Source organism: Canis aureus, chromosome 7 (assembly GCF_053574225.1).
Source record: "Canis aureus isolate CA01 chromosome 7, VMU_Caureus_v.1.0, whole genome shotgun sequence".
Classification (NCBI taxonomy): Eukaryota; Metazoa; Chordata; class Mammalia; order Carnivora; family Canidae; genus Canis; species Canis aureus.
In genome coordinates, this window is record NC_135617.1 from 66,142,525 (window position 1) to 66,161,695 (window position 19,171).

At 45.2% G+C, this 19,171-nt stretch overlaps 1 protein-coding gene across 2 annotated transcripts in view; it reads right to left on the bottom strand.

The window, feature by feature from the left end:
• Window positions 1-309: 309 nt before the first annotated feature.
• CMTR1 (cap methyltransferase 1) overlaps window positions 310-19,171 on the bottom strand; it is a 50,290-nt gene continuing 31,428 nt past the window's right edge. For both annotated transcript variants that reach the window (XM_077904186.1, XM_077904185.1), the window contains exons 14-24: window positions 10,726-10,782; window positions 9,907-9,964; window positions 9,366-9,434; window positions 8,240-8,371; window positions 7,066-7,188; window positions 6,355-6,446; window positions 5,500-5,568; window positions 4,261-4,308; window positions 3,323-3,435; window positions 2,605-2,713; window positions 310-1,791 (exon numbers count right to left, since the gene is read on the bottom strand). In XM_077904186.1, the coding sequence (XP_077760312.1) occupies window positions 1,659-1,791; window positions 2,605-2,713; window positions 3,323-3,435; window positions 4,261-4,308; window positions 5,500-5,568; window positions 6,355-6,446; window positions 7,066-7,188; window positions 8,240-8,371; window positions 9,366-9,434; window positions 9,907-9,964; window positions 10,726-10,782 (1,003 nt within the window). In that variant the 3' untranslated portion in view covers window positions 310-1,658. The remainder of the gene's footprint in view (window positions 1,792-2,604; window positions 2,714-3,322; window positions 3,436-4,260; window positions 4,309-5,499; window positions 5,569-6,354; window positions 6,447-7,065; window positions 7,189-8,239; window positions 8,372-9,365; window positions 9,435-9,906; window positions 9,965-10,725; window positions 10,783-19,171) is intronic.

Sequence of the window (19,171 nt, forward strand, 5' to 3'; positions counted from 1 at the left end):
TGCCTCCCTGCCCCACTGGCTGTAGGTTCATTCATTCTCCAGTTCCTGCTTCCAACAGGAGCTGCATAGTTTCTGGACTCTTCCTGGACCCCTCTCTGGCAGCAAGCAGCAGGGCCTGCAGGGCCCAGGAACTTGGCACAGGCTCTGAATAAACCAGCCTGCTTTTTCCCTTTTTCTTTTTTTTGCTTTTTCCCCTCTTAAGCAGAGCTTCCCCCCTTCTCCAGCCCAAGCAGTTTCATCCAAGCCAATCCCAGACCACACAGCACCAAGGACAAACAGCAATAGCCCCAGCACAGAGCCACACAGGCATTAAAAATATGTTTATCTTTAATGATCCAAGATTCTGCAAGACACACTGATATACCCAGAACTGGGTGGAAATACAGCTTTCTCAGCGGTGCTGCCGCCAACCTGGGGGCAGGGAGGGGCTGGATGCTGGCTGGAGACACCCCCCCCCAACCCCCGAGGTAGAGTCCGTTCCAACCTCATGGAGAGTCTCAGTGCCCTATCTCCATGGAAACCACCCTAGCACTGGGATGGGGCTCTAGGGAGCCCATAGGAGCATCTCTGAGAGGTATTTCCCATTAAAAACCACAGGTGCCCTCCCCCACCCAAAGCTACTGCCCAGCTTCCCCTCTTCCCCCCCTGCCAAGACAGGAAACGGAGTGACCACAAAAGGACAAACAAAAGTGACTGTACTTCCTATTGGGGAAGGGAAGGGTTAGCAAAGTGGCTGTGGCAAATAGGGGTGCCATGATTGCCAAAGGGTCAGGTGTGACCCCACCCCAGAGGTACCCCGTGTTGCCAGGGGGCCCCTTCTCTGGGGCATAGAAAAAGGCAGGTCTTCAAGGCTGCTTCCTCTTTTAGAGCTGCCCAAGGTTCAGACCAAGAGGGGATGGGGTCCAGGAAAGCTCTACAACCCCAGGAGGCAGTCACACCCACTACCAAGACACTACCTGTGTCATGATGCAGTGTCAGGGATGTGTGGCCCACATGCCTCCCTTTCCCGGCCTGCGGGACTGTCAGAGGTCCGGCTGGGAGGAACTCCAGGGAAGACCAGGACAGGGGTCAAAGAGGAGACAAAATCTTCTCCAGGTTGTCATCAAAACAGAGCAAGTTCAAAGAAACAAAACCTTGATTTGTACAGGAGCTGCCCCTGGCCTACACCCACTCAGGGTCGGCCCAATAAAAAGTTGGGCAGAGCAGGAGCGTGGCCACCCTCAGGGCAGTGCATGGAACTCAGAAAAGTGAGTCTACAGGATACAAGAGAGAATGGCAGAGCCAAGACCCTGCTGTCCTCTGACACGTCCTCCACTGGCCGCACTTTCCCTGGGCCCTAACCTCAAACCCGCTGTAGGAGCAGCATCCTTCAGGCTGAGCCCTGGCAGGGAAGACTGTTCCCAGGCAGGTCTCTGGGAAGGGAAGTCTGAAAGGTGTCCCAGAAGAAACATGAGCGTCCGCTGAAGGTCCCTAACGGAGTTCTTCAGGGAGAATGGAGAGACCACCACCACCTCCCACCCCTTATGGCCAGGCTGCAGTGACTGTGCTCCCCAGACCCTTTCCTAGAAGGGGAAAAAACCGGTACTGTGAGCCCCAGGCAGAGTGCCCTGACTCAAAGAACAACAGGTCATTCAACAGGGGTGGGCCCCCCCACACCCTCAGGCGCTGTGTGTCTGGATGAACGAGAGGACATCTTCCTTGGACAGCTTGTCTGGGTCCTGGGGCTTCTGGGAGTCATGCACACGGATGCCATCCCCCCACTCCCAGAAGAGCCTGCCATAGTAACAGATGCTGGGGAGAAGGAAGAGAAAGGAGGTCAGAGGGCTGCACTCAGGTGGAGCAGGACCAAAAGATCACCACCCCAGCCCCAGTGACCGAGATTTAGTGGGTTGGTTCTGAGGAGTCAGGTCAAGTGGGGTCAGCAGGGAGGAAGTTCATCTGACTCCAATTAAGGGTCTTCCCTCTGGCAGCCAAAAGATACCCAGTAGGCCCTAGCTCCTCCTCCCTGCCTTCCAGAACCAGCTTTTCCCAACAAAAAGCTGCTGCTGCTGATTATGTCCAACAGGATTCCTACCTACAATTACTGATATTCCTGGTGTATCTGACTGCTGCTTTAATAAAACCGTATAGTGTGGCAACAGAAGCTATTGTCAGTGGCTAGTTATAAGCACATTAGGGCTGCTGGCTGCTGCCAAAACCTATGACAACAATCCTGCAAATGGACATAGGTCCTTATGCGGTATGACGAGGACCTTGAGTCCCAAGGGACAGGGCTGCAGGTGTCCTCAGTATGTTTCCACTACCAGGCCAGTACCAGAAAGTCACGTAAGCAGTGGCTGCTCCAAGGGGCTGCCCACCTGGGACCCCAACCATCACAGCAGGTCCTAGCATCACTCACCTCTCACTGAGCTTCTACCCAGAAGGGGGCCACACCTTAGGGGGGGCCATATCCCCACCCTTGGGAGGAGCCCGGCACATGTTCAGGGGAGCACCTGGTTGGGCAGCCATCTTTCTCGGGACTTGGGGTGTGCCCTGAGAGGGCTGGCATCTTGGCAGGAGAACCAGAAACTGTAGAGGGGGAAGGCATGAAGGAGGACCACTTACTGAAATGGGGCAATGGAGTCTGCAGGGAGGTCAAAGGTAGAGATCTTGGTTTTCTTATTGTAGAAGAACTTCCTCTTGAAGCTTTTGCTGAATCCCATAGTCCACGGCTCTGACAGAAAGAAGAGGGGAAAGGCCAAAAAGGACACAAATTATTCACAGGGGACAGGGGCAGGCCAGAGTAGGGGTGGGTCTTTCTGTGCTCCTGTTCTTCCGTTCTTGTCCCAGAAAGCAGGTAAAGAACGGCCTGTGAGGACGCAGCCTCAATCACCAGTCCACAGGGGTCAAGGAGGGCAACAGAGATCATTACCTCTCAGCAACCCCATCCCAGTCCTGCCAACCTGCCACCCAGGCGACGACTCTGGGACCCCGGCAGAGGCAGGGCTCTGTTAGCCAGAGGGTGCTGAAGAAAAGGGACAGTACAGAAGATGCAAATGGCCAAGCTTAAAACTTCCTGCATCTGGTGCCCCCTGAGAAGGTCCTTTTCCCTGCCATGAGGACACCATGTATACACAGAACAGTTGGGGTCCTCTCTCCCCAGCCCCAACCCAACCCCCAGGACCCACCAAGGAACAGAAGAGGCTCGGGAAACATGGTCCTCACTCCAACATACACCTCCAAGACATGCCAGCTGGCCACTATGTACCAGAGCAGGCTCAGTCAGGGTCTGGGCCAGTCCCCCTGGCTGCGGGAAGGAGGTCAGGGAACACTTGTCACCTACCATTCACCGTCCTGACGATGTAGAGGCCGGTGGGCACAAAGTGCCGGTCATCCCGCCCTGTGTAGCTGAGCTTCGGAGTGCCACTGGAGCCCTTGATGATCTTCATTTCTAACCTGATTCCCCCGAGGTGAGTACACAGGGAGTGTGAGTACGTGAGAGTGAGTGAGCACGTACGCCTTCACATTAGTCTCTAATATCAGAGTCCCACCACCCACAGCATTTTATCTCAGTTCAACATAAACTGAGGCAGAGACATGAGTTGCTCCAGGCTACACAGCAAGAGAGTTTGCGCAGAGTTAGATGTAGGACTTGGGCTCTAAACTCTCAACTAAACAATGGAGGCAGGAAAGTGATGGATGCCCCTGCTCTGCTGCTGCTGTCTTCAGTGGGGAAGGGGCCATAGGGTGACACCAGTAAGGGTAAGACCTGAGACCAGAGGTGCCACTGGGCCTTCAGTCCACCACCAAAGGCATCAGAGTGGCCACTGAGGAGTTAACATGAGACCAGGGGACCTGGCCAGGCTCCCATGGCCACACTGGCCACCCACTGGGTCTCAACCCAGGATGAGACCCACAGATGAGAGCACCCTGCACAGTGCTAAGAATGCGAGGAAGCAGTCATGCCCCCTCTACCCCTCCAGGCTCAATTTCTCTGTCAGCACCAGGAGCTGGGATTTATAGCGTTTCAAGCAGCTTGCTGCTTTGCCCCTCACAGGGACAATCGTAACTATTACAGCATCAATGAGCCCGTATTTCTGCCTGGCGCACACTCGCCTGCTCCCCTCCTGACAGGGTGCTGAATCAGCTCTCAGCTGGGGGGCTCTTGGCTGTAGCAGTGGGGTTAGAGGCAGTCTGCCAGGGCCAACTCACTGCCTCCCCCACAACCCAGCTCTGCAAAAGAATACTCCTCTGAAATCCTGAACTAAGGGAGTCACTCACCTGACAAAAATCTTCTCCATCTCCTCCAGCCTGTATACCTCCTTCACCCTGTGTGGAGAGAGAGAGTTCCTGAGGGCTGCAGGGAGGACGTTCTTGTCTGGCAGCAGCTGGGAGGCAGGAAGCTGCTGCTTCTGGCCTGGGTACCTGCAACCCACCAGAATGAGGACCCCTGGCCAGGTTCACTGCTGTCCCTCACAGACCTGCCATAGCCCAGAGCTACCAAACACTGCATTGGTCCCACCCCAGGGTAACTGGGGAGCACCACTATGCTTATGGAAGAAAGCAGAGCATGGTCTGATGCAAAGCTGTCTCTGCTGGATTCCCACCCCAGGCCATCCTCACCGTCACCAGAGGCCAGAGCACCAAGGTCCAGGCTCTGTCCAGATCCGTCACCATGGGTCTTAGGGGTTCTTGTAGCAGCATTCCTTCCAAACAGTCTTAACAGGCCTTTTACCATAGGGGGCAGGGGACCCCAACCCAAGTACAAGACTCCACCTCTGGGAGCCCTGGAATATGTCTTTGAAACTGCTCCTGGGTAAGATAAGATCCCCAGAGACCCAACAGCCACCACAACCAGCACAGGAAGGGTGCCTGGGAGGTGCCCCTCAGGATCAGGCTGACTGGACATTGTACATCACGTGTAAAAAACACCTCAGTCTCTAGTCCTATGAAGCCCCAAAGGTAAGTAACCTCTGATTTGGACACAGCCTGCAAAGCCTGTTCTCCATCTGTTGGCTCCCTGACTGCTCGAATCCTCCTCTCCTCCCTCAAATGCCTGGAACCATCACACTAACATGGCAACAAACTTTCTCTTTTTCATGTTCAAAAGCTCACATTCCCTCAGCACCCTTTTCTTACCTGAGAAAAATGGAAAGACCATGTGATATGCTAACGACATTCAAGCGTGAATATGCGATTCACAAGGGGTGTGAGCGCTCCCAGGAGCACGTGTGTCTTAAATGGGGACACCTTATCCCCTAGGAATGAATCTCTTCTCTGAGGTTGGCCCACTGGGACTAGGCTGGAGAGGCCCTGGGGTGAAGGAGACACTAATCCTAGTGCCCACTCCCCCCCCCACCAAACAATTCACACTCACCGAGGGTAGTCTTATCTGTAGAAAGCCAACCTTGCCTCGTCCCCTGTCCTGAGCTCTCCCATCCCCCACAGGATGGGGAAGCAGGCAGTGACCAGAAAGCAGCAATGGGAGCTGGGCTTTGGAGGGAGAGACCATATGCTCACCTGATGGGATTCATGTCAGGTCGACTGGGCTTGGAAACCGCTTTCACAAATTTCTCAGCAAGCTGAATGCTACGGTTCAAACAGAGTCTCTCAGAGGCAAGCAAAAGGCCTCCACCACCAGCCCAGGGCATTTCCATGACAGCAGTGAGGGAGGACATTTAGAAGTGCTCCAAGAGGCAGCACTCCTACCCCAGGAAACCCGCCCTGCCCTTCTCCACTAACATCTTTATGAGCCCTCCCTCTCCTGGATTCCAACACCAAGTTTGCGACATCTCGGTAGGCTTTCCTGAAGTGTGCCTTGAGCTGGGCTCAGCCCCTCCACTCAAACTTCAAACATCACCTTTACTGTGTATGTCCACTCACCCCAACCCAGTGATAGCACATCACACCCACAGGAAGAAGCAACTTAGGAGTAAGGTCAGCATCACTGCAGTGATGTTCCCTTCCTCCCTTCTAACAACTGATTTAGGCATCCATCCACACGCAAAAGGGATCCAGATGAACAGACTTAACTAGGTCCACCCATGCTTAAGACATGTTCTTCAGAGACCCTTCCTCTTGCCCTAAGGTTATCCTCTTGCTCAACCGTAACACAAACATCACTTTTGATCTGAACAGCTATGGTAAAATGGAGGGTGCTGGTATCTATAGCAATCAGGGCCCAAGGCCTAGCAAACTATGCAGCACCAATACTAATTCCTCACCCTGCCCCTGGAAGCAGCTAATGGGTGGGAAAGGGAAGCAAAGGACATCCTCAGGCAGAGAAGGCCTGGGTGAGGGGCCAAGCCCCCAAGGCTGCTGCCACAGAGCTGCCCTGGCCTACCCCACCCTCCCGCCCCAGGGTCCAGGTCAAACCGCTGGTTAAAGTGCTGCTCCCGCACGTCGCTGCCGTTCAGCACGAGGACGTCAAGGATGTGGATGGCACTAATCTTCCGCTGGGCCTTCCCCTAGAAGGATAAGTACACTGCCCACCTGGCCAGGCACTGGCCTGGGGCCCACTCTGCCCACTATGGCATGCTGGCCTCCATTCTACTTCTAGCCGAGGAAGGGAAAGACTCTAAACAGGGTATTTCTCTTGCCTTCCCAGCTCATTCTCAGCACCACACTGGCCCAGACTTCTAGCAGAGATCTGAGGCTCCAGGGGATGAGCCCCTGGGGCTCAGTGAGAGGTGGCTGCCATGGCGCTCCAGCCGGGGCCTAGCTTCCCAATCCTGTCAACTGTTCCCACGGACTGTTCTGAAAGTCACCTGTTTGGCTGTAATGGCCAAAGCTCAAGGGGTCCCTGGTAAAAACAAAATCAGCAGCTAAAAAATACCCAGCAGGCCCACTGGGGCCCTCAATGCCCACAGATGATGGAGATCCCTCTTACACACATGAAGACTGTGGTCCTTCCTACCTGAACACATCACAGAGCAACTACTGGAGGAGAAGGAATCATTATAAAGCCTTCCCCCAGCTCTGGGCCCTGTTTAGTACCACATACAAGGTAACCCAGTTAACTCAGGAGGAGCTTAGCTATACAGCTTAGCTGGCAGGACCAGACAGGTGAACAGAACCACCTCTGACCTCCCCTTTCAGCTCATGGACGATCTCCACAGACAGCAGAGTATCCCGGGGTAGCTCCGTCTTCAGGTCCAGCTTGACCCAGCGATCTGACTGGCGGCCATCCCACGTGTAAATCTGAGACTTCTATGGGCAGAAAGAAACGGCCCCATCAGGCAGGCATGGAGAGCAAGGGCTGAGAGGCTCAGTTCTCAGAAGGGCTCTTAGTTGGCAGCTATAAGCTGACAGGGCTGGGAAATGTCAGCAGAAAATGTCTAGGGGAGACTAGCCAGTTCTACTTCAGCAACAGGGATCTGGTGGTCTTCCTGGTGGTCAGGAACAGGCCCAGGGCACCATTCCAAAGGACTACATCCATGATGAGTGGCCCTACATCCATGGTGAGTGGCCCTCAGGAAAGATCAAGCTTGGGACATCTCTGAGATGAGCTTGCAGAAGGGTACAGCAAGCTGGGGAGGGAGGGCGGCAGTAGAAAGATAACGTGTGAGAGAATGCAGTAAGGGAACAGAGATAAAGCCCCACAGAGATACAACACAAAGTGGAAAGACAAGAGCAATCATAACTTTACCCAATTAAGATACAGAACTGCCAACGCTTGGGGTGCCTGGGTGGCTCAGGCAATTAAGCGGCTGACTCTGTTTCTGCTCAGGTCATGATCTCAGGGTCGTGATATTGTTGGGCTCAGCCCTGGGTGTGGAGCCTGCTTGAGATTCTCTATCCCCCCTACCCATCCCTGCCCTTCACTCACACACATGCCCTCTCAAAAAATTTAAAAAATTGCCAAGGTTTTCCCTCATCTTAGACTCCAAGGGCTCCAGAGCAAGATGAGATGATGAGGGAAGCACTGCAAAGAAATGGCTGCATGGATTCAAGCCACATTAGCCTACTGACCATCCTGCTAGCCTGGGAAGCTTAATATCACAAGAAAAGGAGCAATGCAGAGATGATTAGGCAAATGTGTGAATAAATGAAAAACTAAATGGATGAATGGCACCTGGCTAACTCAGAGGAAGAAAGGAAGTGAAGCTTTAAGAAATACCTTTCCTGGGATCTAAGCCTCGGCTCCCTGGCGCTAAGAGAACATGCACTAAGTGTGGCAGGCAGCTGTCCAGACTCCCACAAACATAGACCAAGGATCTACCATCCCAACTACTTGATAGGAAGCCAGCAGCAGACTCACCCCCAGGCCGATGAGGAACTTCTGCTCACTGCCAGACACCATGCAGCGGTAGTCCAGCACTGGGCGGATCTTCTCCAGGGTTTTGGAGGTGAGCAGCGTGGGCTTATAGCTGAAGATGTCAATCTCAGTGCCCTGCAGCCCCAGGTCAGAGAAAACATGGCTGAGTTGGGGGAAGGGACAGGCGCTCAGTATGGGTGCCTGTATGAGGGAGGGGGCAGGCCAGGAGAGGTGAAGGACAGGAAGCACTTGCTAAAACATGCCCCCCTGCACCCCCTGCTCTACCTAACCATGCATTAACTGGGATCTAATTCCATCTGCTTGGAATGTTCCTTTTAAGACCTATTAGGAGAGGCTGGGAAGGGAAAGAACACTGAGTCCCTGAGTACAGATCAATTTACCAGAGCTATAAGGAAATGTCACCAGAATATAAAAGCCACCCCTTCAATCAAACTGAAGGTGAGGACTCATCAGTAGTTCTGATCATAGGTCTGAGGGCGGTTAAATGACCTCTCCACCCCACTCAGGAAAATGTACATATGCTACTCTTTTGAGGTCATCTTGAACCACATTCTCCAGTCCTTGACCTCACAAAACCAGCACAATGGCCCACAATCTGGGCCAGATTTAAATGAAGCTCACAGAAAAGCTGGAAGTCAGGTGATAAAAAAAGAACAGAGCCCAAGAATTCCAAGGACCAGCTCACCAGAAACACAACGGGAGTCTAGGGTTAGGCTAGCCCCACTGTGGAGCTCCCCTGGCAGCCCCTCTTGGCCCTCTGCCCAGCTCCCCTGCCTGAGATCATCCCACACTTGTCTCCCCTGTAGGCAAATCTCATGTGACCCTGAACTTGCCAGGGAGTGCCAGCCAGCCCCACCCTTTGTGCAAGGAGGAATGCTGAGCACATCACATCACCAACATCACATCTTCAGACAACCCGACGGGCACTTGGGGAACTCAAAACCCTACACCAAAGGTTCCCACCTATGGTGGCCTCAACCCAGACCCTCAGAGCCTGGGAGGTACCTGCACAAGCCCTACGGAGACCAGGCATCTGGGAGATCTCAGCAATACCTTCCACATCTAAAGTTAGGCCTAACTTTTTATTTTTACCAGATACCAAACTTACCTGGATTAGCTCAAAGAACTTAGATTTGGGGTCTGAGGAAGAAGGAGCAACTCGAGCCTGGTCTGGGATCTGAAAGGAGACGGCAAAGAGCTTTGATTTTCAAATGCACTTTCCACGAAGGCTGTGTGGGAGCATAAGCAGGTGAGGGGATCGGTCCAGACAAGGGAGGAGGCAATGGCACCTAAAAAAGGACGCTAGAAAGCAGGAGATGGATGTGGATAATCCAGTCACCACCCCAGTGCAGGCCCTGAGGCTGCACACCACAGAGGCCACTTCCTTCTCTCTGAGGTTCTTGTGCGCAATGTTGCTGTACAAGCCCCAACAGCAAAATGAAGCCTGGTCACCCAGCACCCTTGTCCTTTTTGACCCAACTGCAAGACTACACTGACAGTGAAAGAGCCAAGAAGGTAACTCCTGACAATGCTGAGACGTCCAGCTCTGGAACGTCATGAGGGTAGGCAGATGGTTTCACGCAAGGGAGACCCTAAGGTCTCTACAGCCTCCCTGTCCTGGAGCAACAATGGGTTGGGGAGATGCTCACCCCCCAAAGTCGAAGGCACTCTTTCCGGATCTCTGCCTGCCGAGGCTCACTCAGGGTCCTGGGAAAATGAAGCCAACAAGCGATTAAAACCTCCAAGAGGTACACCCCTCAGAATCCCAGAGAGAGGAAGCCCACGTGAATAAACACGTGCATGCACACACAGAGCCCACGCTGCCCTCAGCCTAGGATGCTAACAATACTCACATAGCTCTGCCCCTTAAAGATGGGAACTCACTTGTTTTACACAAAATGAGATCACCTCCCCTCCCCACAGCAAAGGGAAGGAAGACTATCCTTCTGATCACCCTGGATGCCAGAATTTCCCATACAACCTTCTCCCAACTACCCGTCAGTACTTCCTGGCTCCTCTCTGCTGATACAGGTCACATTAAGTCCATCCCAGTGGATGTCACTCTGCCCCAGGAAGCTGAATCAGCTTCTGCTCACCCCCTACCAGGGGACTGGTTTTCCTGGACCAGTCCTATCTCTGTTCTTTTGATCTCTCTTTAGTCTGTGTCCCCCAACATTATATATTCCATTCATACTATGCCACTCAACATCCTCTAATGCCCTATTAATAACTCTTCCTGTATCCTTTTCCTGGGTTATTCTTCTCTGCCCAAACAGAAAGTCTTTGAGGGCAAGGTTCTTGCCATATACTTCTCTGGCATGTTTCACAGACCACAGCAGAATATAAGATAAAAGAGAAGATGTTTTAAAATTAAGTTTGTTGAAATAAATGAAGAGCTTAGGGGGAGGAGCAAAATGAAAAGATCTTCCCTTGAAATAGGTGAATTCTGGGGAGTGGGCAACACTCACGTGTCTTGAACAAAGGCATGGATTTTGGCCAGAGCTTTGATCTGCAGACTGCAGTGGCTAGAGAGGGGGGGGGGGGGGAGAAATGATTTAATTTCAGAAGGATTACCAAAAGGACAGCCAAAAGATATCAAAAAAGAGAAGTTCAGCCAGAGCATCTGTATTTGGGGGAGAGGGGTTGGACAACGGAAAGAGAACTCCTTCGACCACACCCGAAGTTACCGTTACACGGGGCCTGCTGAAGGCTTACAATAAAGCAGAACTGAGTTAAGCCCTCCAGACACTCAGCTCCCAAGTCCTGCTAAAAGTAAAGTTCTGATCCCATCCTTAAAAATTTGAAAGCAGTAGTGAACTAATTCTAAATAAAGCAACAACAAAATCCAGACCCAGTTCAACTGCAGTCTAAACCCACCTATACTAACAGCTGCCCTTTCTACTTTAATTCCCAATGTTCTTTTACACACAATGTCTGGCATTAAATGAAAAAGCATGTGACATGTGATAAAGCAAGAAAATGTGACCAACTACAAAGCGGGCGAACAATTCAACAGCATAATAAGACCCAGAAAATGGTCGGAATGTTGGAATTATCAGACCAAGCCCTTAAAATAACTGGAAAACATGTTAAGGAATCTAGCAGAAAAGATGTACAATGCACATGCAAAATAAAGAATTTTAGCAGAGATACAGAAACCACATTTCTAAAAAGCAAAGATTCTAGAAATAAAATATAACAGAGATGAAGAATGATTTTGATGGGCTTATCAGTAGACTGAAAACAGCAAAGGAAAGAATCAGTGAACTTGGGAACTGAAACATTAAGAGAGAAAAAAGTGAAAAAAACACACCAGCACTGAAGCTCTATAGGACAATAGCAAACAGTTTAACACAAATAAGTAGAGCTTCAGAAACAGAAAAAAGAATAGGACAAAAATACTGACAAGATAATAGCCAAGAATTTTCCCAAACTGTTAACAATGAAATCAATCTACAGATCCAATGTCAGAGAACCCCAAGCAGAATTAATACAAAGAAAACCATACATAAACACATCATAGTCAACATGCTGAAAACAAAGATAAAGGGAAAATCTTGAAAACAGTCAGAGGAAAAAGGACACGTGGCATGCACAAAACAGTAAGAATAATGACTGACTTTTCATCAGAAACAAGGCAGACAGAGAACAATGGAACCTTATCTTTCAAGTGCTGAAATAGAAACATGGCCAACCTCAAATTCTATATCCAATGAAAATATCCTTCAAAGATGAAAGGGAAATGCACTTCCAAAGACAAAGCCGAAGGAATTACTCCAGCATACTTGCCCAACAAAAATAGACTAAAAGAAATTCTTTGGGCCAGAGAGAAATGATTCCAAATAGAAACCTGGGTCTGCAGGAATGAAGAACACCAGAACAGGTAAGTAGGTCAGTAGATATCAAGGAACTTAAAAAAAAAATTTTTTTTAATTACATATATAGGTATACCTTGTTTTATTACTCCTCACACATTACTGCACTTCACATATAATGCATCTTTTACAAACTGCAGGTTTGTGGCAACCTTGTGTCAAGCAGGTTGGTATCATTTTCATCATCTATTGGTATCATTTTCCCAACAGCATTTGCTCACTTCAGGTCTCCATGTCACATTTTGGTAATTCTCACAATATCTCAAACTTTTTAATTATTATTATATTTGTTATGGTGATCTGTGATCAGTGAACTTAGGGGCCCGAAGATGTGACTGAATTGCTATAAAACTCGAACAGATGAGAAGCTGCTTCTCACAGAAAAGCAAAGAAAGCTGTTTCTTGCGACAGAATCTACTCCTGGTGAAGATGTTGTGAAGATTGTTGAAATGACAACAAAAGATTTAGGATATTACATAAATTTAGTTGATAAAGCAGTGGTAGGGTCTGAGAGGACTGACCCAATTTTGAAAGCAGCTCTGTTGATAAAATGTTATCAAACAACATCACATGCTACAGAGAAACTGTTCATGAAAGGAAGAGTCATTAATGTGGCAAATGTCACTGTTGTCTTATTTTTTAAGAACTGCCACAGCCGCACCAACCTTCAGTAACCACCACACTGATCAGTCAGCAGCTATCAGCACTGAGGCAAGACCCTGCACCAGCAAAAAGATTGCAACTTGCTGAAAGCCCTGACAATGCTCAGCATTTTTTCAGCAATAAAATTTTTTTAAAGATTTTATTTACTTATTTGACAAGAGAGTGAGCGAGCGAGCATAAGCAAGGGGAGCAGCAGGCAGAAGGAATTTTCCCAAACTGATAACAATAAAATCAATCTACAGATCCAATGTAGCAGAGAAGCAGACTCCCCACTAAGCAGGGCTCAATCCCAGGACCCTGGGATCATGACCTGAGCTGAAGGCAGATGCCCAAATGACGGAGTCACTCAGGCATCCTACAATAAAGTATTTTTTTTTTAATTTTTTTATTTATTTATGATAGTCTCACAGAGAGAGAGAGAGAGGCAGAGACACAGGCAGAGGGAGAAGCAGGCTCCATGCACCGGGAGCCCGACGTGGGACTCGATCCCAGGTCTCCAGGATCGCGCCCTGGGCCAAAGGCAGGCGCCAAACCGCTGCGCCACCCAGGGATCCCTGTATTTTTGAATTAATATTTGTACATTGCTTTTTGTACATAATGCTATTATACACTTAACAGACTATATTACAGTGTAAACATAACTTTAGATGCGTTGGGAGACAACAAAACTAATTTGTCTTGCTCTATTGCAATATTCACCTTATTGCAGTGGTCTAGAACCAAACCCACAGTATCTCCAAAATATGCCTGTACAGGCATGTGTACATTTAAATCTCTTTAAAAGACACGATGGACTTTACAGTTTAAAATAAAAATAATAGCAAGGTAAAGTAGACTTTAATATGAAGTAAGAACATAAAGGCAGGACTATAAATGCATATTTACTATGGTAAGGTTCTTACATTGTTTTTTTTTTTTTTTTTAAAGATTTTATTTATTTATTTATGAGCGACAAAGGGGGGCGTGGGGCAGAGACACAGGCAGAGGGAGAAGCAGGCTCCATGCAGGGAGCCTGATATGGGACTCGATCCTGGGTCTCCAGGATCACACCCTGGGCTGCAGGCGGCGCCAAACCGCTGCGCCACCGGGGCTGCCCAGGTTCTTACATTGTTCATGAAGCAGAATACTTTTTGAAGGTAAAGCATGATAAAGATGCATATTGTAATCTCTGAAGCAGCTAAAACATAACAGGTATTTTTTAAAAAAAAACCCAAGGAGATATAAAGGCATTTTAAAAAATGCCAAACTTTCCCCCCAAAAAAGGGTGGGAAGAGGAACAGAGAAACAAAAAGAAGACAGAATAAACAGAAATCAAACAACCAAGACAGAGGATTTAAATCCAAACATATCAATAATTATATTCCATGTAACTATACTAAACACTCTAATTAAAAGGCAGAGACTGTCACATTGGATAAGAAGGTAAGACCCAACATATGTTATTTATAAAGACAAAGACAGGCTGAAAATAAAAGGGACATAAAAAGACAAACCAAGCAAATACTAAGCAAAAGAAAGCTGATGTAGCTATATTAATACCAGACAAGGCAGACTTCAAAACAAAGAGTATTGCTAAAAAAGGATATTTCATAATGACAAAAGGTCAATTCGTGAAGAGTAACAGAATACAGATCTAGAGACTAATATCTCTCATGAACACAGACTCAATAAAATATTAGTAAAATCAAATATAGCAATATGAGGATGATACTCATAATCAAAGTATATCCAAAAATGCAAGATTTGTTTACCATTTCAAAAATCACTCAATGTAATTCACTGTATTAATGGAATAAAGAAAAATACAATTTCTATAGATACAGAAAAGTATTTGACAGAATTAAACATCCATTTATGATAAAAACTCTAAACAAACTCAGAATAAACTGTCAACCTGATAAAGGACTCTCTAAACAAACTTACTAACACCATACTTAATGAATGATTAAACACTTTTTACTTAAAATGAAGAATAAGGCAAGACTGTCTGCTTTTATCACTTCAATTCAACAACAAACTGGAGAAATTAGTCAGTGCACTAAGACAAGAAAAAAAAAAAAAAAACAGAACTACCATATGATCCAGCAATTCCACCTGTGGGTATTTATCCAAAAGAACTGAAATCAGAATCTTGAAAAGGTATCAGTACTCCCATGTTCACTGTAGCACTATGCACAATAGCCAACATGCAGAAGCAACCTAAATGTCCACTGACCGAGAATAAAGAAAATGTGATAATACATGCACGATGGAGTATTTTAAAAAATTTATCTTAAAATTTTTTTTTTTTTTATCTTAAGTAAACTCCATACCACATGTATGGTTCAAACTCACAACTCCAAGATCAAGAGTCATATACTTACTGAGCCAACCACAGGCACTCCTTTACATACAATGAAGTATTATTCCAACTAAAAAGAAATTAAGCAACATGAGACAACATGAATGAATCTTGGGGACATCATGCTAAGTGAAATAGTCATTGAAAGACAAATACTGTATGATTCCAATTATATAAGGTATCTAAAACAGTCCAATTCATAGAACCAATAAGTAAATTAAGCATTCTCACAGGATACAGTCAGTACACAAAAATCAATTGTATTTCCACACACTAGCAATGAACTAGAAAATGCCATTTTAAACATACTACTTACAATACATCCAAATGCACAAAATTCTTAAGGATAAATTTAGCAAAAGATGTGTAAGACCTCTATACTAAAAACTATAAACTACTGCTGGGGAGACATCAAAGAAATTCAATAAATGGCTAGCTTTTAAATTTATTGATATAAAGATTTAATATTGTTAAGATGTTAATTTTTGCCAAATTGATTCATAACCTCAATGTACTCTTCATCAACACTCCAGCAGGCTTTTTGCAGGAATTGACAAATTCTAAAATTTACATAGAACTACAAAAAACCCCTAGACTAGCTAACAGTCTTGGGGGAAAAAAAAAATCAATGCTGGAGAATATATACTACCTGACCTCAAAGTATCTTGTTTCAAGGTACAGTCATCAAGAGAATATGGCAAAAGACAAACAGATGGACAGAACAGAACAGAGTCCTCTAGATATAATCAGTTGCACATACATATTTATAGTCAAATAATTTTCAACAAGAGGGCCAAACCAATTAAATGGAAAAAGCAAAGTATTTTTAACAAACAATGCTGGAACTGACTATCTATAAGGAAAAAGAAAGAACCTCGATTCCTACCATCACACCACATGAAGAAATTTATTTCAGGTAGACTACAGACCTAAACGAATGAAACTTCTAGATGAAAAGAGGAAAGTATTTTCCGGATTTTAGTATAGGCCAAGACTGTTTAGAGGAAAAAAAATCACTAACAAAAAGAAAAAAATTGATAAATTGAATTTCATCATCAAAATTTAAAAGTTCTAGGCATCCCAACTGAAAGAAAAGTAAAATTATCTCAGTTCACAGATAACATGACCTTTTATGCAAAAAACCCTAAAGTTTCCAACAAAATCTATTATAATAAGCAAATTAAGCTAACTTGCAGGACACAAAATCAACACACCAAACCAGTCATTTCTATACACTAATAATGAGAATTCTGAAAAGGATTAAGAAAACAACTCCACATACAACAGTGTCAAAAAGAATAAAATATTAGGAATAAATTAAAGAAGTATAAAACTTATACACTAAAAGCTACAAAACACTGCTGACAAAAACGGGAAAAGAAATAAATGAATGGAAAAACATCCTGTGATCATGGATTGGATCAATACTGGATCAAAATTGTTATTAACAGGACAATACTATCCAAAGTATAATCTACAGATGCAATGCAATCCCTATCAAAATCTCAATGGCAATTTTTGCCAAAACAGAAAAAGCCGTCCTAAATAAAGTTCACATGGAATTTCAAGGGACTTCATAGCCAAAACAATCTTGAAAAAGAACAAGGGGAGCCTGGGTGGCTCAGTTGGTTAAATATCTGCCTTCAGCTCAGGTCATGATTCCAGGGTTCCGGGATGGAGCCTTACATTGGGCATCTTGGTCAGTGGGGAGCCTGCTTCTTCCTCTCTCTCTGCCTGCTGCTCCACCTGTTTGTGTTCTTTCTCTCTGTCAAAAAATAAAAATCTTAAAAAAGAAAAAGAACAAACTGAAGTTCTCATACTTCCTTATTTCAAAACTTAATACAAAGCTAGAGTAATCAAAACTGTGGTACTGGCATAAAGACAGACAGAGCAATGGAAAGAATAGAGAGCCCAGAAATAAACCCTTGCATATATGATCAAATGATTTTCAACTAGGGTACCAAGACCATTCTATGATGAAAGAACAATCATTTCAACAAATGGGTTGGGAAAACTGGATATCTACATGCAAAGAATGAAGCTGGAGTTAATACAAAAATTAACTCAAAATGGATCAGAGACCTAAACATAAAAGCTAAAACTATAAAACTCTTAGAAGAAAACATAGCAAAAAGCTTCATGATGTTGGATTCAATCATGATTTCCTGAGGCAAATTCATAGAGCTAGAAAGTATACTAGAGATTACCAGGGGCTTTGGGGTGGTGTAAATGGGGAGTTATTGTTTAACTACAGAGTTTCTGTTTTGGATGATTAAAACATTCTGGAAATATACAGTGATGATGGTTCTACAACAATATGAATGACTAAATGCCACTGAATTATACACTTTAAAAAGGGTCAAAATGGTAAACTATTTTATGTATATTTTACCACAATAAAAAAATGATTAAAAAAATTTTAACTTCTGCTTATCAAAAGATACCATTAAGAAAATGAATAGGCAAGTCACATATTAGGACAAAATATTCACAACACATTATTTGAAACCAGACTTGTATTCAAAATATAGAAAGTGTCCCCATAATTTAATAAAAGGACAAATCAATTTTTAAAAGGTCTAAAGACTTGAAGAGACACATCAAAAAAGAAATATACAAACAGCCAATAAACACATGAAAAGAGGTTGAACATCATTAGCCATCACAGAAATACAAACCAAAACCGCAAGAGATACCACCTTACAGAATGACTATTATCAAAAAGAAAAGAAATATCACGTGCTAGTGAGGATGTGGAGAAAAGGGAATCCTTGCACAGTGGTAGGAATATAAGTTAGTGTACCCACTATGGAAAACAACAGAGTTTTCTCAAAAAATTAATTACTACCACAGTCCAGCAATTCTACTTCTAGTATCCAAAGAAAACAAAAACACTGATTTGAAAAGACATATGTGCCCCTAGGTTCATCACATTATTATTTACAACACCCAACATATGGAAGCAAGCTAAATGTCCATCAATAGATGAATGGATAAAGAAGATGCATGTATATACAATGAAGTATTACTTGGCCATAAAAAGAATGAAATCTTATAATCTGCAACAATAAGGATGGATCTAGAGGCTTATTATGCTATGTGAAATAAATCAGACACGAAAGATAAAAACCATGACTTCACTTATATGGGGAATTGAAAAAACAAAACAAATGAACAGATACAAACAAAACAGAAACAGACTTACAGATACAGAGAACAAATTAATGGTTGCCAGAGGGGAAGGAGTAGGGGGGATGAACACCTATGAACAATAGGTGAAGGGGATTAAGAGGTACAATCTTCCAGCTAGATAAGTAAGACACAGGAATATAAAGTAGACCATAAGGAACATAGTTAATAACATTGTAACAACAATGGTGACAGATGGTAACTAGACTTCTGGTAGTGAACATTTCATGTATGTATATAAATACTGAATCACTATGTTCTACACCTAAAACTAATACAATATTCAATTTTAAAAATATACAAAAAAGGGATGTCTGCGTGGCTCAGTGGCTGGGTGTCTGCCTCAGGTTGTGATCCAGGGGCCTGGGACTGAGTCCCACAATGGGCCCCTTGCAGGAAGCTTGCTTCTCCCTCTGTCTATGTCTCTGCCTCTCTCTCTCTCATAAGTAAATAAATAAAATCTCAAAAAAATAAATTAAATAAAATAAAAATAAAAATATACAAAAAAATAAAACCACAATGGTATAACACTACACCCCCACCAGAATGGCTAAAATGACAAAGACTAACAATATCAAATGTTGGCAAAGATGTAAAGCAATCAGAATTCTCATACTCTGTTGGAGGATGTATAAACTGGTACAAGCACTTTAGAAAACTGTATGGCATTATTAAAAAGTTAAATATACACCTAACCTATGACCTAGAATTTCTGTTCTTGGATATTTATCTAAGAAAAATGAAAATATCTGTCCATCGAAAGCCCTGCACAAGAATGTTTTTAGCAGCTTTATTCATAACAGCCCCAAACTAAAAATATCATTAAGTGTCCATCAAAAGAATAAT